The sequence below is a fragment of the Felis catus genome, chromosome A1, assembly GCF_018350175.1.
Source record: "Felis catus isolate Fca126 chromosome A1, F.catus_Fca126_mat1.0, whole genome shotgun sequence".
Lineage (NCBI taxonomy): Eukaryota > Metazoa > Chordata > Mammalia > Carnivora > Felidae > Felis > Felis catus.
In genome coordinates this window covers 223,601,975-223,624,702 of record NC_058368.1, presented here as the reverse complement: position 1 = coordinate 223,624,702, position 22,728 = coordinate 223,601,975, and the positions used below count along the sequence as shown (strand labels likewise).

General features: G+C 36.0%; 1 protein-coding gene across 9 annotated transcripts in view; it reads right to left on the bottom strand.

Moving 5' to 3' along the window:
• The window catches only part of CDH18 (cadherin 18), a 1,009,468-nt gene that overhangs the window by 37,346 nt on the left and 949,394 nt on the right, over positions 1–22,728 (bottom strand). For all 9 annotated transcript variants that reach the window (XM_045038559.1, XM_045038553.1, XM_045038573.1 and 6 more), the window contains one exon: positions 2,316–2,437. In XM_045038559.1, coding sequence (XP_044894494.1) covers positions 2,316–2,437 — 122 coding nt within the window. The remainder of the gene's footprint in view (positions 1–2,315; positions 2,438–22,728) is intronic.

Sequence of the window (22,728 nt, the reverse complement as noted above, 5' to 3'; positions counted from 1 at the left end):
AAAGTTATCTTTTAGGGGTGCCTGGGTGGCTCAGTCTGTTAAGCGTCCGACTTCGGCCCAGGACATGATCTCATGGTCCATGAGTTCAAGCCCCACATCAGGCTCTATGCTGACAGCTTAGAGCCTGGAGCCTGCTTCATTCTGTCTTCCTCTCTCTCTTTACCCTTCTCCCACTCACACTCTGTCTCTCAAAAGTGAATACAGGTTAAAAAAATAAAAAATATATATATATATCTTTTAAAATATTTTTACTTTAAATTTTCTATTTTTTTTTTGGTAGTCACATATTCATATACAGTTCTAAGAAACACAGAGAGATGCTATGTACCCAGTTTTCCCAACTAGGAACATCTTACAAAACTAGAGTACAGTATTGGGAATACAGATTCTTATTGTAGTTTTAATTCCTGCTCGCCTAATCTTCACTTCAGGAATGGCTAATCTTCTGTTACCAAGAACTGAGAGTCCACATTCAGTGGCTTTATCTTTTACAATCTAAAATTTCCCCTTGAAAGTTTAACATTTTTCTTATTAATTGTACTTTTATAATGAATGTTAAGAAAATAATTTTAGGATGCGTGCACCCACTTCTGACACAATGAATAGGGTTTAGTAAATAAATCATTATATATCTGTACCATAAAATTCCTTGCTGTTTTTGAAATGGTGATATAGACAAATACCTAACTATCTGAAGTGATCATCTTAAAATATTATCTATATATTATATAATATATTAATTACTGTTATATTATAACATAATATGATTAAAATATAATACATTATATAATCTGTAAGTACTTCAGGATATACTTTTCATCCATTTTGTTCTTATCATATTTTCCAATTTTCTTGTGGTCCATGAACATGGAAAAAAGAGTTGTTCATTTATATATACACAAATACCTTCTCAGGAGGGCATTGATAACATAAGCAATGATTACTTTTGCACAGTATTGATTGGGCCTTATGAAAAAAAAGGCAAAGTTTCTCAGTAGTATAATTTTAGGACAAGCTTTAAAATGATTTAAAGTAGGTCTGGACAATATAGTTAGAGTCATTCTGGTTTACCAAAGACAATAAAGGGGAACAAATGACTCGGCTGGACCTAGACCCTAGACCTTTTCTATCCGGATTCACCTGTGACAAACTTTAAGGTGTTCCTCATGGAATTCATGCCTCCATGTAATCCCTTCCCCTTGAAGTCTGGATGTGACCTGTGATTCGCCTCTGAGAAACAGATATGGCAAAAATGTTGATATATTATTCACCTGATTGTTTTGCACTACATTATATTTCATAAGACTGATTGATAACAGACTTCGCAGATCTCTTCTTACTTGTTTGATGAAGTAAATGGGCTACATTAGGGAAGCCCACGGAGCAAGAACCGGGGGCAACATGTCAAGACTCCAGGTAATACTCAAGAGCTGAGGAAAATCCTGAAGCTCTGAGGTCTGTAGCTGAAAGTAATTACACGCTTCCAATAACCAGGTGAGCTTAGACGAGATCTCAAGCCTCAGGCAAGATCATGGTCCTGATGGATACCTTGATTCCAGTCTTGGGAAAGACCCTGAAAAGATCCAGCTAAGCCATGAACAGACATCTGACCTACAGAAACTCTGAGGTCATAAATAAGAGTTGTTTTAAGATGCTAAGTTTGTGTACTTTGCTATATAACAGAAAACAAAAAACCAAATGTATAATCGCCTGCCAGACTTCTGCTTACTTTATGTGCCACAGCCACACTGGTCTCCCTTCAGAATCACAGTGCTCCTTTAGCCTGTTGCCATGCTACCTCCGGACTGGCCACCCAGGTTCAAGCTCTTCTTAACTTCCCCCACTGTCCGTACTCCCTTCATACATAGATTCTCTTCGTGTGGTTAAAACCTAACATCGTTTGGTACCAATATTACTCAATGGTCACACACATGTCACTCCTGCAGGCCCTCCAAAGTAGACCAACCAGTGCCTTCTCTGTAATCTAGCCTCACAGCATCAATAGGACTGGAAAGTTCACAGTTTTCTCCTAATTTAATAACAGGGCTTCACCCAAAGCATCCAATATAATTCTATGATGGATATATGATGAATGAGTTCATTTTTTGAGTAACATTTGGGATCTGGAGAAAATTCATTTTCAAGGATTCTCAAAAAAAAATCTATTGGTTACTTAAAATAAAGCTTTATAAAATTATTTCCACTGAGCCCAAAAATAACACTGAGGGATTTTGAGGATTATATATAAAAATAATAGAAAGAGAGCTGCTTGTTTTTCTTCCATCTCAATGATAGGAAGGAAACAATTAACTTACCTGGCCAGGCTTTGAATTTTCACAGACAACAATATCATATTCCCTGGCAAGTTCAGGTGGATTGTCATTGACATCCAGAACTCTAATACCCACTGTCACATGGCTCAGCAAACCAGGATTGTCTGCAAAACACACAAGGATATATTTAGTATTTCTATGCACACTTTGGAGGCTTGGGTTAAAACAAATCTCCCTACTATTGTAGCTTGTCGCCATCTCCATATGCTGCAACAGGACTTTTGGCAAAAGACAACTTTATGATGGCACTCTTTGCGAGAACTCATTAACTTACAGAAAAATGAAAAATGAAAAATGAACACCAAGGCATGACATGCATGCTAAAATGATATTTTGTCATATCAAGGAAATTACATGTTATTCAGGAACTGGAGTGGGAGAAAGTTGTCAGAATTCATTGTATGCTGTCAGAGTCTGAGGGATGAACAATTGGTTTCATCATTAATCTAAGAAAAGCATCGCAGTTGGTAAAAAAAAAAAATACATAATGTTTAAAAAGTTCAGGGTTTCAAATCTAAATAAACTTGGGGAAAATAAAAAGTACAATTTCTTTACACAAATGATAATTTTCTTCTTTTGTTTAAAGTGTATTTATTTATTTGAATGAGAGAGAAAGAGCATGAGCAGGAAAGGGGCGGAGACAGAGAGAGTATCTTAAGCAGGCTCAGCACTTTGTGTGAAGTCCAACATGGGGCTCAATCTCATGATTCTGAGATCATGAGCCAAAATCAACAGCTGGACTCTTAACCAACTGAGCCACCTGGTGCCCCAGGATAATTTTCTTCGTATAGAAAAAATGCATGCAGTGTGTGATATTAAGTCATATTTGGGGAGAAATAAATAATAATTTAACTCAGAACTTACCATAGAATTATTATATAACTCTGGTAGATATAAAAATATTATAGTTAATACCCTAAAATATGTCTTAAACACATATTTTTTTAAAAAATCTTCCCATTTTTTAGTAAGTTTATTAATTCCGAGATGGAAGAAAAAGACAAATTTTTGGTTTTATTTACATGTTAGAGCTATAAATGCAGGATTAATAATCGGAAAACTAAATATATGTATTTTATTGCTGATATTTGTCATTACCTTTAAAAACTCCAAAATAAAAAAAAATAGACTAATACATGTAAAAAAAGGACTACTAAAAAAAACAAAGTCTAGACATATGTATAAATTATCAAAGCAGAACATGAGAAGGCAGAAACTAACTATATTGGAAAAAAGGGGTTATGGATATACATATATAGAGAGAGAAGATACTGAAAATAGTAAGAACATGCATGGAATAAAAAGTGCCAGAAGTAGCTTTAAAAGGAATAGAAAATTTGAGGAGGAGCACAATAACTAAATAAAATCAAATTTCATTTAAAAATAATTTTTCAGGGTACCTGTGTGGCTCAGTCAGTTAAGTATCCAACTCTTGATTTTGGCCCAGGTCATGATCTCATGGGTCCTGAGTTCAAGCCCCATGTCAGGCTCTGTGCTGACAGCAGAAACCCTGCTTGGGATTCTCTCTCTTTCCCTTTCTCTATGCCCTTCCCCAGCCTGTGCTCGCTCTCTCTCTCTCTCTCTCTCTCTCTCTCTCAAAATGAATAAATAAGCTTTAATAATAATAATAATAATAATAATATTACATTATTAACATTAACATTATTAACATAACAATAATTAACATTACTATATAATAATAATAATTATTATTATTTCTGAGGATCCGAGTGGCTAAGCCTATTAAGCGTCCACCTCTTGATTTTGGCTCAAGTCATGATCTCATGGTCTTGAGATCAAGTACTCTGTCAGGCTCCATACTAGGGATGGAGCCTCCTGAAGATTCTTTCTCTCCTTCTCCCTCTGCCGCCCCCCCCCCCCGCTCCTCTCCCTCTGCCTTCTCTCCCTCTCTCTCTCTCTCAAAATAAAAATAAATATTTTTCTAGGGGTGCCTGGGTGGCTCAGTCCATTAAACATCTGGCTCTTGATTTCGGCTCAGGTGATGATCTCAAGATATATGAGTTGACACACGGCACTGACAGCACAGAGCCTACTTCAGATTCTCTCTCCTTCTCTCTCTGACCCTTCCCCCCTCTCAAAAATAAACAAGTGTTAAAAAAATAATACTTTTTCTAAAGAGAAAAACATCATCTAGATTATTTTACCTAAAATTAAAGAAACAGGCAATTGCAGTCTTACACATCTCTTTCCAGGAAAACAGTGGAAGAAGGAAATACCCTAAAGCTTGTTTTCCATGGCTTGTGAAATGTTGGTATCAATCCCAGACACTCTCACTGATAAGAGATTTTAGGTATAAACAGCCTAAACAAGACACTGGTGTGTAAAATTTATATATATACATCTATATCTATATCTATATCTATATCTATATATCTGGCAATTTAGTTCCACGTTGCTTAGTTTAGCATTAAAGGAAAGAAGAAACAAAGGAAGGAAGGAAGGAAGGAAGGAAGGAAGGAAGGAAGGAAGGAAGGAAGGAAAATGCAGAGGAAGAAATGAGGAAGGACATTTTAAAAAGCACAAAAATTACTCAAAAAGTTAATGAATTAAAAGAGGAACAAAAAAAACCCCCATAATCTCCTCAACACATATGGAAAAACCAAGATTTAGAACACAATATCCATGTATTATAAACACAATGAAACAAACAAAACAAACAAATCACAACAAAAACAAAAAACAAAAACTCTCAGTGAACTAGAAACGGAAATGTGCCCTCTCCAACTGATTAAGGGTACATTAAACAAATAACAACAACAAAACAACAGCGTACATTATTCTTAAGAGTGAAAAACTAACTAGAATTAATTAACAAAGCTATAAGGAAACTAGAAATAAATCTAACAAAGTAAATGAAAGACCTATATGCAAACACTTTTGAAGCATTTTATTTAACTTATTTAGACTTTATTAAAGAAGATCTAAAGAAATGAAGAGCTATACCACGTGTGTGGTTAGGGAGACAAAAATAACACAAAACCAACCTTTCCAAATTGATGTGCATATTGGGGTGCCTGGGTGGCTCAGTTGGTTACGTGTGGACTTTTGATTTTAGCTCAGGTCGTGATCTTAAGGTTCGTGGGATCAAGCCCCATGTCAGGCTCTGTGCTGATGGCATGGAGCCTGCTTGGGATCCTCTCTCCCTCTCTCTTGGCCCCTCCCCTGGTCTCTCTCTCTCAAAAGAGTATAAACTTTAACAAAAAGCAAATTGATGTGTATATTCAATGTAACCTATTGAAAATCCCAATGTTCATAGAATTAAAAGCTGATCCTAAAATTTATAATTACTAAGATTATTCAGACTTGTATGGAGGAGAACAGTAAAGAATCCTTGCTCTACAATTTACGAGGCTTATTATATGATACCAGTGGCTACACTATTGTCACTATGTAAATATCTCTCTTACTTTCTAGATGTCATATCTGATTTTTCTCTTGTATTCTTTTATTTCCCAACTAGGTACTTGTTCACCTTTTAAGAGCAGACCAAAGCAATCTGTTTTAGAAATCTGAGGCAAGAATAATTTTATTGGCTCTAATCATTAGTATCAGCAGCCTTAATTGTCCCTGCATAAATAGTTCTCTGCTCATTTTCCAAGAAGGCAGAATTAGAAGCAAGCTTAGTGTAGTTAGGGATAAAAACAACTGTTTTATAGGAGAGGATTCTGGAAAGACTACATCTTGAGAAAAGCCTACAGCAAAAGAGTTAGGTGTCTGATTGTTTTCAGCCTTTGCCTTCTCACTGTCCCCACTCTGTCTTGTTCACGACGTCCTCTGGACTGGAATGGCCTTGCACTCATTCCATACCAGAGTCCAGGAAACTCCACTCTTCTAGATGGGAATGGGCTCTATGTTTACCAAATATTGCTTTATTAATTCAATGCATAATTACTATTCCTTTCCTTAATGGCGAAAAACATAGTGTTCAGCAGCAGACAAATGACAGATTGTGTTCTGTGGGGAAGCTGAATGGATTCTAAGCTTAGTGTGGTTGGGACTAATGACCTGTGTGCCCTGCCATGCCACGGCAACCACAGGAGATACTGATGAAGAGATATGAGAAACAGAACATTGGAGTAAGCTTACTGTCATTACCGATGCAAATCGAATAACTGCTATTTACTAAATGTCGGATGATTTGTAAAAACTATGCCTTTAATTCCATATAATTAGAGGCTGGAAACACATGATGGTCTTGTAGCCACTTGTAGCCTACCTGTGTACATTCTGGTATTTTCTGCTCAATAATAAAATTAGCTAATTCTAAATTAGCAAACTGGCAGGTGCCTTTGGGTTCCTCTTTCTTATTTCCCATGGCCCTTGAGTTAGTATGTTACCCTTCAAATGACAATAACTGTACCTATAAAATGTGTACATGTTCAAGTGTGTTAGAAGCATTTTTCTCTGGCAAAAATTAGATAATGTTCCTGAAGTTCTTAATGCAACGTTTCTGTTATTGCTATTATTACTTTTGTCTTCATGCTTTATTTCTAGAAATTGATGTTTTTAATTGATGTATAATTGACATAGAATATTACATGAGTTTCAGGCGTACATCAAAGTGATTTGGCAATTATATATATTACAAATTGCTCACCAGGATAATTGTAGTTACCATCTGTCATCATACAAAGTTATGATGATATTAGTGGTTACATTCCTCGGGCTTGAATTTTCACTCCTGAGACTTATTTTATAATTGGAAGTTTGTACTTTTTAATCCATTTCACCTATATCGCCTACCCATCCCACCCCGTACACCTTCTTCCTCTCTGGCAACCACCAGCTCTTTCTCTGTATTTAGGAGTCTGTGTCTGTTTTTGCTTGTTTCTTCAATTTTAAGTCTTGTGATGGCAGAGTAAATATACTGGAATCAGACGAATTTAAGTATGAATCCCCTTTCCAGCACTCTTTAGGCACGTGAAATTTGTAAAGGTGTTTATTATTTCTATACCTTGATTACTTAACCTGTTATCCGTGATTTGACTTCCCAAATTGTGTTTCTGAGAAACAATTAACAATGTCATGTAAATTTTAGAGCACTGATCCTGAGAGAGCAGACCGCACATCTGAATCCTTTCTGAAGATCGCAAACAAAACAGAAACAAAACTTACAGCATGCTGGCAATCCTATACATTTGCATTCCAGCAGAAACTACACTATAAAAAATCACCCATGCTTCATGTAATGCCAATATAAATGCAACTCCATGAGCAGAATGCCCTCCATGAAGATAGGGATTCAGTGAAAGTATTGGAGTAGGATATTTCAGTGCAATTGCAAACTTGATACTATGATTTTTAGAGAATTTTCCATGACTTGAGGAACAATCCATTCTATCCAGTGAGTTTATTTGAAAAGTCTGATATGTACATGCCACTCTGATTAGTTCACTAATAGAATGGACCATCCTTTTGCATTTTTAAGGGGGTGAGCAATGAAAGGATAATAAATTTTTCCTCATCAGATACAATCAGAATATGAAAGTGGTTCGTTAATTACAGCAAATCTGTTAACATACGACATCATTAATGAAAATCATATGTATATATTTCAAATATTTGTATTAAAATATCTAAATATCTAATCATTCACCGATCTCTAAACTGTGAGGTACAGATAAGGCCTTATCTCTGAGCATAGATCTGCTGCTTGGGGTTCAACTTCACCATTCTTGAAAGAAATCCCACTCACTGCAGCATTTATGGGCTCCGAATTTATTCCAAGTGAAGGAAGCACATGAAAATATGTTCAAAGAAGTTTTAAGCACAGCAGCATTATAATGAAACTCCCTGAAATTTTATAATAGTCTTATTTTTGTCCAAAATGACAATTCTTTGTTGTTGTTGTTGTTGTTGTTAGTTAAAATCACTTGTATCAAGTCTTAGGAAAACTTAAGCTTGAATTACACAAATCCTGATTCCATTATGCACATATCTGACATCACTTGGTATAATAATTTAAATAAATGAAATAATTACAAAGACAAGTTTATCAGGATTTGAAACAGAAATTCAGGAAGTAAACTTTGGATTTTGGCCAGGATATAGCAAATGATACCAGACTAACCTGCTTATATAGAGGCTATAGAACTGAAAATATAGAACTGAAAATAGACAATGAAGAACTATGCTTCCTGAGAGAAGAGAGAGGCCTAAGCTCCCAAGATCTCCTCCAGCTTTGATATTACATTCATCATAACCACATGGGATACAGTCCAGGGGGGAAAGGCTAGTTGTTTAACATTCAAAAATCAATGAATATCATTCACCACACACACATAATTATTTCAATAGATGCAGAAAAGAGATAACAAAACATAACACCTGTATTTGATTTTAAGAAGGAAAAAAAACACTCAGTAGATTAAGAAGAGAAGAGGTTTCCTCAACCTGAATAATTGTATAACAAAACCTACAATTGTCGTACTTATAAGGGAAAGATTGATTCTTTTTTAATGTTTTATTTATTTTTAAGACAGAGAGAGACAGAGCATGGGTGGGGAAGGGGCAGAGAGAGGGAGACACAGAATCCGAAACAGGCTCCAGGCTCTGAGCTGTCAGCACAGAGCCCCACGTGGGGCTCGAACTCACGAGCTGTGAGATCATGACCTAAGCCAAAGTCGGACGCTCAACCTACTGAGCTACCAGGACTCCCTGAAAGATGAATGTTTTAACTTAAGGATCAGAGAAAGCGAAAAAAGGCAGGGATACATCCTGCAGCAATTCTCCTGAGAATCATGTGAAAGCAACTAGACAGAAAAAGAAATAAATGTTATGTCAATTGCAAAGTGAGAAACAAATCTATATTTCACAGATGAACATCCGTGTAGAAAAGACCAACTAATCTACAAAAAGCTACTGCCACTAGTTTATATTTATTTCTATAACAATTAAAATAAACATTTAACAAATACCAAATTTATATAATGTGAAAAAATATAACCACATAAAATATGCTCTATATCTGCATGCTAAAACCTATAAATATTGGTCACATAAATTTAAAATACATAGAGGTGCCCTAGTGGCTCAGTCAGTTAAGCGTCTGACTCTGGCTCAGGTCATGATCTCACGGTCCGTGAGTTCAAGCCCAACATTGGGCTCTGTGCTGACAGCTCGGAGCCTGGAGCCTCCTTCAGATTCTGTGTCTCCCTCTCTCTCTGCCCCTCCCCTGCTCATGCTCATGCTCATGCTCATGCTCATGCTCTGTCTCTCTCTCTCTCTCTCTCTCTCTCAAGAAATAAACATTAAAATTTTTTCTTTTAAATAAAAAAAAATAACTAACTAGAAACATACATTATGTTCATAGATAAAAGGCTCAATAATTTTGAGATATCCATTCTCCTAAACTTGAACTACAGATTCAATGCAATATGAATAAAAATTCTAGCTTATATTGTTGAAGAATTGATAAGCTGATTCTAAAACTTACCTGAAAAAGAAAATGTCCTAAGTTAGCCCAAACAATTTTGAAAAAAGAAGAAAGATGCTGAACGTACTTTCTGATTTTAAGTGTTGGGTTAGGGTTAGGGTTAGCCACAATAATCAAGACCATGGTATTAGCATAAGACTATATATGTGTGTGTGTGTTTTATATTACATTATATTATATCATATCATATCATTATCTGCTGATATGATTAATGGTACATACAAAAGAGAGTCCAGAAATTAATCAAAACATTAATGGTCAGCTATTAGTGGACAAAATTAACAGATTATTTATTTTATTATTTTTTAATGTTTACTTTTGAGAGAGAGAGAGACTAAGCATGAGCAGGGGAGGAGCAGAGAGAGAGGGAGACACAGAATCTGAAGCCAGCTCCAGGCTCTGATCTGTCAGCACAGAACTCAACGTGAGGCTCGAACCCATAAACCATAAGATCATGACCTGAGCTGAAGTCAGACGCTTAACTGACTGAACCACACAGGCACCCTGACACAATTATTAAATAGAGAAATAAAAGCATCTATAACAAATAGTCGATCAAGTGGAAACTCATATTTGAAGTAAATTAAACTTGACCCTTACATCTTAGACTTTTATTTTTATGTTTATTTATTTTTGAGAGACAGAGAGGGTGTGTGTGAGCAGGGGAGAGGCAGAGAGAGAGGAGGAGAGAGAAGGAATCCCAAGCAGTCTCTGTGCTGCCAGTGCAGAACCCAACAGTGCAGAGTTCCAGGGGCTGGAACTCACTCACAAACTGTGAAATCATGGCCTGAGCCGAAAACAAGAGTCAGACATTTAACCAACTAAGCCACTCAGGCGCCCCAACCCTTACATCTTATCATATATATAAAATACTACTCAAAGTAAACCACCGAACAAAATATAAAACCTTAAATTTAAATATATAAGAACAGATAGGTTAATATTTTATTACCTTGTGTTTAGTAAAGAATTCCCTAAAGTATGTTCAGATTCATAGAAAGATATTAAAACATCTTTTCTTAAATGTTTACAATTTCAAGTAACACACAAGCTGAGACTTTAGGACAGTTAATATAATTTTGGAACTGAATGCAAACATATTTTAGGGCGGAATTTGTCTGCATTAAACAAAATATTAAGAACTTCAACTCATATATTAAAGAAGCATAATAAATTCTGGGTCAATCATATGTATTTATTATAAACATGTTAAACATTCTCTCTTTGAAAAACATTTGAGAATACTTCGAAGAATATATTATATGCTCCTGGTATGTGCACCAATTACATATGTTGAGAAGATTTATATTTACAATAGGAAACATGTACAGGATATGTTATATCAGCAGTATTAATAATACATGAAGTTATAAAAACTGAAAACAATCAAAATGCATTGGACTTTTTAAGCACAGATTAAAAAAGATTTATTTTTTCATCACAGTAAAGATAAAAAAGCAAAAACAAACAAACAAACAAAAAACTTCGGCTGTATTTCTTTACCTGGATGGATCTCATAATAGCATTGATTAAAAAAAAAGTTAATATAATATTAACCCATTTATAATATATAATATCCATGTACCAAAGATGTAGTTATATACATATATATGGAAATATAAATGTCCAAAACATATTTGGTAAAACTATAAAGAAAAGAAAGGGACAAAATAATACAAAATTCAATATTGATGAGCTCTGGTTGGAATAAAGAAGGATGTAATAGTGTATTTCAAGCTTATTGTTTGAGGATGTAATAGTGTATTACAAGCTTATTGCTTTGAGGTAAGGGCTCTTAAATTGGTGTTCAATTTATTATGTAAACTGATTACATACTTGATATATCAATATATTTGATATATATTGTAATTATAATTGGAAAACATTTGGTACAATTACTTAAATTTATTCAAATATTAACAGAGATAGATGTGTGCATACATAACATACACATGCCCCACATATGTATACACATTTTCATTCATTATATCAAGTTATGTTTTAATTTCTAAGGACAATTTTCATAGTTTAGTTATCAATATCTCCCTTATGAGTTGTGAAATTTGTGCTTTTATAAAACTTTCTCTATTCCAAAGTCATAGTGTGTTAACCAACATTTCAAGTTTCATTTTTGTCTTCTACATACTAGAATTACTTATTTTGATTCGTTGTGATGTAGATAAGTTTACTTTCATTTTGCGAGCCAGATTCATAATTGTGTCTTCATCTGTTTGTTCAAGTGTCCATCCATTCTCCCTACTGACTGGCATGCGACCCAGCCTTGTAGCACTTGACTGTGTGGTTCTTAGAAAATATAGCTTGTGTCAACACAGGTTTTAAGCTGCTCTGTGGTTTAGTATGTCATTAATTGTTACTATATTTTGCTCTGTGTGCTTGAAAATTATATTTGTTCTTTAAATTTACTCATTGGCAGATAATCAAATATCAAGTGCTTTTATTTTGTTCCATGAAACACTTTTATAATTACTGCCTTTTTTGGTCTACTTCATAAAACATGTCTGAGAGAGGTCTATTAACTGTTTCCTGTAAGATTATGTTTTCTTTACTTAAAGATAGTTTATTAGTCTCATAGAAGTTTCAAATTATTATATCACTCTGATGACATATACTATATGTCAGTATGGCAAGACCTTCTCATCATCACGATAGCTTTTTGTTTTAAAGTATATTTTGTTTAACACTAACAGTTATAATACTAACAGTTTTGCCAGATTTATTTTGCTTAGAATTATCTTTTTATTACTGTATTCTTTTATTTTAAAACTATCCACACCTTTATATTTCATATGAGCCTATTATAAGTATCATAAAGATGATTTTCTTACTTTGCTTCAGTATGTTTTGCTTTTTTTTTAAACAGGAGAGTTTATTATAATTATACCACTTTGGTTACTAATATATATTTTTACCACTTTATTGTGTGCTTCAAACTTGTCCTAATATTTTGTCTTTATCCCTTCTAATATTATCTTCCAGCATATTTTTTAAGGTTTTATCCTTGTTATGTCCTCTCTGTAATTTTAAATATGTATACTAAATTTCTTTTCTTTTTTAACTCAGAAATATTAACATGCTTGGGTATCTCTGGAAAATATAAGAACAATCAACATCTTTACTCTTTTTCTAAATACTGTAATAACTTAAAAAAAATTAAATGTTTATTTATTTTTGAGACAGAGACAGAGCATGAATGGGGGAAGGGCAGAGAGCCAGAATCCAAAGCAGGCTCCAGGCTCTGAGCTGTCAGCACAGCGCCCGATGTGGGGTTCGAACCCATGGACTGTGAGATCATGACCTGAGCTGAAGTCGGACACTCAACAGACTGAGCCACTCAGGCGTCCCCATAATAACTTTTTTTGTTTGTTTATTTTGAGAGAGAGAGAGAGAGTACACTTGTGTGGGGGTGGGGCCAAGAGAGAGGAGAGAGACAGAACCCCAAGCAGGCTCCACAGTGACTGTGGAGCCCAACACAGGGCTTCATATCATCACCTGAGATCATGAGGTCATGACCTGAGCCAAAATAAAGAGTTGGACACTTAACCAACTGAGCCACCCAGGGAACCCCACCATTGTAATAACTTTTAAATGTTTCAATTTGGATCAAGTTTCTCACAAGTTTATACCTGTAAGTAATGATGATAATGTTGAGAAGATGATGATGATACTTATGGGTTTGTTAATCTATCAAATTTGACGTTTTCTTATGACAAAGAAAGGTGTCCTCATGTGTACCATTTCCTTTGTCATCATTCCTTATTGAATCTTAAACTGTCCTTTTGAGATAATTTTATTTCTTTTTAATAAATTCTTTAATAGCAGTGTAAACTTTCTCACGTTGGTTGTTTGAAATTTTTTCTGTATTACGCATTTTCTGTTTCTATTGTCACAGAGTTATTGAGGCCAAGATGATCTAAAATGATTTGTAAGAAGTATCATATACTCAATTTTCTAATGGGTAGAACTTTCACATTTTCATCCCCCTGACCCAGAACTAAAGTGAAAACTGAAGATACACATTATCTCTATCCTGTAGTCGGCAGGGCTCGTGTGTGTGTGTGTGTGTGTGTGTGTGTGTGTGTGTGTGTGTATCTATTTTGGGTCACTCATTATGAGTGCCATGTTTTGGAACCTTACTTTATTTGGGAATATTTATCTTCCTTACAAGAGAGCTACATGGTATTATTTATTTAAAAGGGATATTCAAGTAGCTCTCTAGATAATAGATTAAAAGAGGCTAGGGTTAAGTGCAAAATACCATTCAGGAAGCTATTGGAGTATTCCAGCTGAGGGCTGATTCTTATTTGGACGGGGATGGGAAAGAGCAAAATGTGATGAAGTGGTTGACTTATGCATACTTTTTAAAGTATAGCTGATGGAAGTTTCTGGTGAGTTGGATGTAAAGCATGAGAGAAAAAGAGGAGTCAAATATGACACTGAGTGATTTCCATAAGCAATCTGGACTATAGCCGTCACTATTGTGATAGTTAATTCCCTGGAGGAGTGGATTTAGAGAGAAATTGGATTTTGAGCAAAATATTTACTTGGAGCATTCTGAGTTTGAGATCTCCTAGAGGAGTTATTAAGCGTCTAATATGGATTTCAAGGGAAAAGTGGATGTGTATTTCCATTTGAGAGTCATCTACATGTAGGTGTTATGCAAATCCACTAGACTGAATGATATTACATGGGCAATAACTCCAGGTAAATCCGAGGTTTGAAAATCAGAATGCCGCACCATTCAATGAATGGAGAGATGAGGAGGAACTGTGAAGCACACTGAGATAGAAGAACGAGCAAAGGCAGAAAAGCATCTGGAGAATGCTGAGTCCATAAGCCAAAGAAAGAGCCTGTGTCTTGAATCAGTTGTCAGTTGTACCAAATGTTGCCGCTTTGCTGAACAAATGGAGGAGAGAATTACACTTTATAGTTTGGAATATGGAGGACAGGTATAATTTTGGTGAAGTCATAGAGGCAAGTCTTTGTAGAGTGGATTTGAAGGAGCCTGGGAACAGAGAATTCAGGGTGTGAATATAGGCAACCCTTTCAAGGAGTTTATCAGGAAAGGAATACTAAAGTTGTATCTGGAGAGAAACACTAGATCGAGGTAGGTTTTCAGTTTTTGTTTGAGTAAGTTTTATTTTCAGATAGAATATAAAGCCTATTTTTGAGGACAGAGGAATTATGTATCAGATAGGGGCAAATGAAGATGTGGAGAGGAAATAACTCACAGTGCATAGACTGAGGGTGAACAAGAAAGGTCAGGATTTCAGGCGTACATGGAGGGGTGGTCATAAGCCTGGAATGGAGTGTTCACTCCCAGTAACCTGAAGAGAGATAGATTTAAGGAAACTAAGGACCACAGTATTAGTTAGGTTGGTAGACATGATGGCAGGATGCTGTGGAAACCCTTTCTTGATTGTTATTATTGAATAAGAATTAGAGATGCAAGATTATCTGAGGTATGCAAGGAACCTGGCAAAAGTTTTGGAAATTTGAGGAGCAAGGAGAACTACAAAATAAATATCTAGCACAGCTGTACAGAATTGTTTCAGTGATCCAATTTCCTTTGGAATGAAGAAATTTATTCTAATGCTTCTAAAATTTGATACTGATATGGGATAGTGCAATGTCTAAGAATTCAAATGTATCAACATTTGAATAGATGCAAGATGTAAGAATAGAATAGAATATATATCATAATTTCCTCACTAAAATTCTACCCATGGGTAGAACTCAAGAGTTTTGAATGGAATTGCCTACAAGTAAAGATCAAAAATGGGCATGGAAGGTCCTGAGCTAATGTGAATAACCCCACACATTTTGCCATAATTCATCTCCTTATGGGCACATATTATGTATTAAATACAATTTTTTAGAAAAAAGTCAATGGTGGTTAGTTGAAACCTAATGGGAACAATATTTTTAATGGACATCTGAAGGGATAATTTATCTCACTCTGGATGTGAATGAGGATGAGTGCAACCCAATTTAAGGTAGCATCCATCCTGTTACCATATTGAAAGTTAGCATAGTACTTGGTGCTTGTTACTATAAATTGACAATAAAGCAAACATGAAATAAAAAGGAATGCAGAAAAGGGAAAAAATATATCACAGGAAATAAAGACAGGGACCCGATCAACATAACTCTGAAGCCTAATTTACCTGTGAAGTGTAAGGTATGTGGGCCGATACATTTCTTTTAAATCTTAGAATAAATTGAATTAATTTTACATATTTTGTAGTTCTCTGTTCCATGGCAACAGGTAACTAATATGCAGACATATACATGCATAAACATATATTTCATGGAAGTATTTTATTGTATTACTTTTGATCATTAGTTAAAGCAAACCAATTTGTTTGGTGTTCTTCCTTTTATGTGCTAAGGAAAAAGTGTCAAATAAGATCCTTTTGTGTGTTAGGTGAAATTACCAATACGAACACACTTGTGAAAGGCGAATTTCATATATCAAAATAAGCACACTGACAATAGCAAAATAATATGTAGAACCTCGAGAGACTTTAACCACCCACTCTTCAGTAATGGAATTTTGTATTGCTTCATGTTGCTGCTAACAAAATTTTATTTCAGATTAAAAAGCAACAAGGATGAATTAATAAAATCTAAATTTAACTTCCATCACCCAAAGTTACAATTGGATTAAATTTGAAATTTGTAGATCCTAATCTTTGAATATGTTTGCACAAAAATTGAAAAAAAAAACTAAAAAGATTGAATAAATACAGTAAAACATTGGATTGTGAGCATACTTGTTCTGTGAGTATTCTGCAAGATAAGTAAACATTTCTAGTAAATTTTAACTTGATAAATGAGCAATGTCTTGCAATATGAGTAGTACACGATGCTGAATATCACATGATCACAACTGAGCCAATGGTTCTTCTCTCTCTCTCTCTCTCTCTCTCTCTCTCTCCCTCCCTCCCTCCCTGCAGGATTGTGGGTGATTGTCTCCCATGTTCAGATGCTTGTTCTCAGGCCGCAGTGTTTGACACAAACCAGTGACTTTTCAGAACGCTGGAAGGAGCCCACAACTGGCACTAGCATATTTTTTGTCACTTCAAAGCATCTATGGACAGTCCTTTGCTTTTCCATCCAAAAGGAAGCTGAGGAATGCTTTGCTTCTTTCTAGGACAGGCTGCCTGCAGATGGAGACCCTTTCTTCTGCTGCCTTATTGCCATTTACATTAAATACAGTATATGACAAGAAAGAGTTTATTAATAAAGTCAACATCCATGTGAGCATATACAATGGCCTCCATGAAGAAAAAGACTCCAATGAGTAAATAGACAGCAGTGATTCCATTAGTAATCATGAAAGTTGTCCTACACAATAACCCTCTTCTCTTGTCTCACATCAGCCATGAAGGTTTTCCAAGGTAAGTGCAGGTTAATTTACTTATTTCTCTTTATATTTTATATTTTCTTTTTTAAAATTTGTTTTAATGTTTATTTTTGAGACAGAGACAGAGTATGAGAAGGAGAGGGACAGAGAAAGAGGGCGACAGAGAATCCAAAGCAGGCTCCAGGCTCTGAGCTGTCAGCATAGAGCCCAATGTGGGGCTGAAACTCAGACTGCGAGATCACGACCTGAGGGGAAGAGGGACGCTTAACCAACTGAGACAACCAGGCATCCCTATAGTTTGTATTTTCTTTATTGTTTTGTATTATATTAGAGTATTATGATCATGTTTTTATGAGTATTTTTGAGTTGTGGAATGAATCATCTGAGTTTCCATTATTTCTTATGGGGAATTGGCTTTGATATACAAGTGCTTTGGATTACAAGCATGTTTCTGGAACAAATTATGCTCGCAAACCAAGGTTTTACTGTAAACAGCATGTAAACTTTGGTTTCTGGACTGTTATGAACATAATTTGTTTAGAGAAATCAAACAGCTGAGGTGAATAGTGTAACAATGCAAAAAACAAACAACGTTATTGTTTTAACTTGTGAACTCTGGTAAGAGCAGAACCTTTTGGACTCATCAGAAGTATATATTACAGTAGCACATCCCTGGATTTTGCCAACAGCTATCAGCAAGGAATGAACAATAGGGGGTCCCATTTTGGTGTATTGAACAGGTGAAATAAACTCTCATATTCAGGGCACAGAATAAGGACAAATAGGATATTTAAGGCAAAATGGGAAATATATATAGTTTAGTTACCACAATGAAGTGTTTGGCAATTAAAGTAGATCTAGAAATGAAGGACAAACAATATTCATGTATTTAATACAGCTTGATGTGTCAGGAAATATTCTTAATATTTGTGAATGCTATGATAAACAAAGATAAACTAGACCCGATTCCTAGATTTGAGATGTTCACAATCTAGTAGAGGTGAAAAGTATTACAATAAAATATGACAAATGTTATACTTAAATCCAATAAGTGATAAGTGCTCTATGAAGGCAGGCACCAAGTGAGAGCATAGGAGGAACTGTAAAATCTGCCTGAGAAGTTGAGCAAGGTTTCACAGATGCTGTGACATATGAACTAGTTCTTAAAAGTAAATAGATGTTTGTAAAGCAGAACAAAAGGGGAAGAAGGCATTGGCAGAGGAACGGATTATAAAATTATTGAAAGAACATGAGGATCTGTGATTAAAAGTGCCATAGACAATTTTTCTGAGAATGAAGCTGAGAACAGACAGGGCTGAGTTTTATAAAGAAAAGCCACACATGTTCTATGCAGCGTTAGTTTCTTAGGCACACAGGGCATGTGTATGTACTGATGCCTTTGGGATTAGTCCTAAATGGAGCTATGACATAAGTTAAATTGTGATTGGAAGGAAGCAATGTTTCTTAAAATCAATTTACATTAGAATTGCATAAGTCATGAGGGCACCTGGTTGGCTCAGTCAGCGGTTGAGTGTCTCCTCTTGATTTCAGCTCATGTCATGATCCCAGGGCCCTGGGACGGAGCCCAAGGTGAGCATGGAACCTACTTAAGATTTCCTCTCTCTCTTTCTGTGCCTCTCCCCAGTGCTCCCTCTCTCTCTTTTTAAAATAAACTTAAAAAAAAAAAAAAAGAAAGAACCGCATAAACCAGTTGGTTCTATAATAAGCATGGGTGAAAACTACCTAGGGAGCCTGATAAAACCCTAGATACTGGACTAAAATAAGTCTCTAATTCATGGTGTGCCCAGATAATTGGCCAGACAGTATTCTGTTTGTTTCTATGAGGGTGATTTTAAATTAACATTTACATTGGTAGACTTAAGTAAAGCTGATTGTTCTTCATAATGTGAGTCAGCCAGGCCTTATCCAATCAGTTAAAGACCTTTAAAGAAGGAAAGGCTGACCCTCCCTTGAATAAGAGAAAATTCTCTTGCCTGATTGCCTTTAAACTGAGGTAAAGACTATTCCTGGTTTTGGCTTTTAGACTTGACCTGGGACATTGGCTCTGAAGATTTTGGATTTCCCAGCCTCCATAACTGCCAATTCCTTATAATAAATCTCCTTATTGGTTCTGAATCCTTCTGGTCTTGAATCCTACTGGTTCTGTTCCTCTATAGAACCCTGAATGATACAGGTACAGCTGGACACAGAAGGCAGGCTAACCTTTACTCATCCTTCATCTCAAAACTGAATTCATGCATTTTCCTTCTCTATGAAACCTTTGCTAATTCCCCGAGAGAGCTTAAGCTACCATGACTTTATGTTTCCTAACCCCTAAAAACCTTATGGCCACAGTGATTATCCATAATGCAATTACATATTTATCTTGTCTTCTGCATGAGATTCTTGAATTCCTCAAAAGTGAAGTAGAGTCCTCAATGTCTTTAGTGCCTAACATATGACAAGCTTAGCAAGTATCATTTATTAATACATCTGGAGTGAGTTAATATGTATTTTAGGATAGAAATGATAAATTAGACCATACCAAAGTACTAGAGTTCTTGCGAAGAAAGGAGAAAATGCAAGTGAAAATATGACCAAGAAAGCAGGGAGAGATCAGAAATCAAAAGTATTAGCTGGATTTTGCTATTAGTAAGTTAAGACCATAATACCAGGTTCTGAAGACTAGTGGGGACAAGCATATGCATTATCTTGAGTTTAGGCATAAACAAGGAAATGTAGGAAAGCAGTAGCTATTTAGTGGAGAAAAATATATTAAGAATGATTTATTGAGGGCCCACTACTGCCACTATTCTAATAGGGAGTCACATAAGGGGAAGAGTAGGCCATGGCATGCAAGTTTGAAACAATATTTACTCTTTAGTAGAAGGAACAAGCTTTCATCTTTTTTTTCAGGTATTTTAGGGTCGTCATAGGCAGAATTCTAAAGATGGCAGCATGAGATTCCTGTTTCTTGGTTATTCAACCAAACATGTGTCTAGGTACAGCTGTGTAAGGGTTTTGTTGATGTTGTTCAAGTCCCAATTCAGTTAACTTTAGAATAAAGGGATTATCTGGGTGGGCCTGACCCAATCAGGTGAACTCCTTTGAAAACAGAGTCTTTCTCCAGCTGGTAGCAAAAGAGAAAGTCAAAGCGATTCAAAACATGAAAAGGACTCAATACACTGTTGTTCTTTTGAAGAAGCTAAGGACCACATGAGAAAGAATGCAGGCAGTCTCGAGAAGAAAGCTACCCTCGCTGAGGATGGGAAGAAAATGGAAACCTCATAACTACACCCTAAGCAAGTAGACTCTGGCAACAAGAAGAATGAGATTAAAGCAGATTCTTCCCCAGCCTCCTGATAAGAACCCATCCCAGCTGACACCTGACTTGAGTCTTACTGGACCCTATACAAGGAATCTAGTGGAACCCTCCTGGACCTCTGACCTATGGAAATCATGTGATTACTTGCTACGCAAAAATAGAAATGTAATGGAAATGACTAAATAGCTATATTATGGATCATATGAATGGAAGGCATTGTTACTTGTACAGAAATATTCCACGTATTTAGTTAGAAAGTACTCTTCTCCAAGAACTGTGATATGTGATGAGAATACAACTCTTTCTATTTCTCTAATCAAAGACAGCTTATTGAATTTATCCTATTCTTAGTGTCTTCTTTAAAATCATGGAGATAATTGGGGTGCCTGGGTGGCTCAGTTGGTTGAGTGTCCAACTTCAGCTCGGGTCATGATCCTGCAGTTTGTGAGTTCGAGCCCCGCGTCGGGCTCTGGGCTGACAGCTCAGAGCCTGGAGTCTGCTCCAGATTCTGTGTCCCCCTCTCTCTCAGGCCCTCCCCTGCTCTTGTTCTGTCTCTCTCTCTCAAATCATGGAGACAGTCTTATGTCACAGAATGCATTTTTAAAATAAATAATAAAATAAACCTCAATCAGTGAAAATATCTGTCCAAAACTTGATGCAATGAACATCAGCTTCCCTAAGGGGCCATGTTAGAAAGAGCACAGCTCTCAGAACCAAACTATCTGGATTCATATTTTGTATGAGTCTCAATTTCCTTATCTATAAAGTGAAAATAATGCCTGTCCCCTCTATTTCAGAGATTTTTGTTAGGATGATGTGTCTGCGAAAGTTGACCATACAAAAGCAAGATATCTTTTAGCTATATTTAGCAGCAGTGGGGAAGGTTTTCATGGACCAGACTCATGCTTTCTGCCTTTACCATGTGACTGGGCAGCTGAGTTGACCTAGAACCGAAGAAGAAAAGAGAGCAGAATCGAACACCATGTAAAGAAGAGCTGCATGGCATTTGGACCCTACTTACATGTTCAGAGACCCACATGCATTTTTATGCCACCCTATACTCTCACACTGTTCCCTTAGCAAGTGGCCCGTTCAACTGAAGAAAGGGATTCTTTTTATTTTTTATGTTTTTCTGTGCACAGATGTGGTTTGCTCTCATATACTCTTAAATCCTAAATCCTGGTGCACTGCTTCATCTGCCCAGAAGGGGCATCTTTCTTTTACTTGCAGAACACTTAAGGTAGGCTAAACAAAACACACACACACACACACACACACACACACACACACACACACACACATATATATATATATATATATATATATATAGTACTTTAAACTATAAGCTTCTAGGGGCACCTGGTGTCTCAGTTGCTTAAGCCTCTGAATTGATTTTGGCTCAAGTCATGATCTCAAGGTCATGAGATTGAGCCTCACGTTGGCTCTGTGCTGAGCATGGGGCCTGCCTGACAGTCTCTCTCTTTCTCTCTCTCTCTTTCTCTCCCTCTCTCCCTCTGCCCTGCCTCCCACTCACACAACTCTTTCTCTCTCCAAAATTTAAAACAAACAAAAACTTCTAAATGTCATTCCATAGAGCACCAAGCTCTTCCAAAACTTATATTAAGAAGATGTTTAGAAACCTGATTTCATTTCTGCAAAAGACAACGTCAAACAAATGAGTAAACAACAGACAAACTGGGAGAAAATATTTGTAAAATACACATCTGATGAAGATCCCTTAAAGTTTACTTATAAGGAAACAAAACCTGATTAAAAAATGGGCCAAGGACCTTAACAGACTCCTCATCAAAGAAGACATACAGAGGGCAAATGAATGTATGAAAACATGTTCCACATATATGTCATCAGAGAAATATAAATTAAAGCAACAATGAGATACCACTACGTACCTGACAAAAACTGGCCCAAATCCAGAAACACTGACAACAGCAAATGCTGATGAGGATGTAGACCAACAAGAACTCTCATTCATTGTTAGTGGGAATGCAAAATGGTGCAGCCACTTTGGAAAATAGTTTGTCAGTTTCTTACAAACCACATACACCCTTACCATATGATCCAGTGAATTCACTCCTTGGTAACTACCCAAAGAAATGGAAAACTTTTGTCCGTACAAAAACCTACAAATAAGTGTTTATACTGTAGTGGCTTAGTTCGTGATTGCAAAAACTTGGAAACAACCAAGGTGTCCTTCAGTACCTGAATT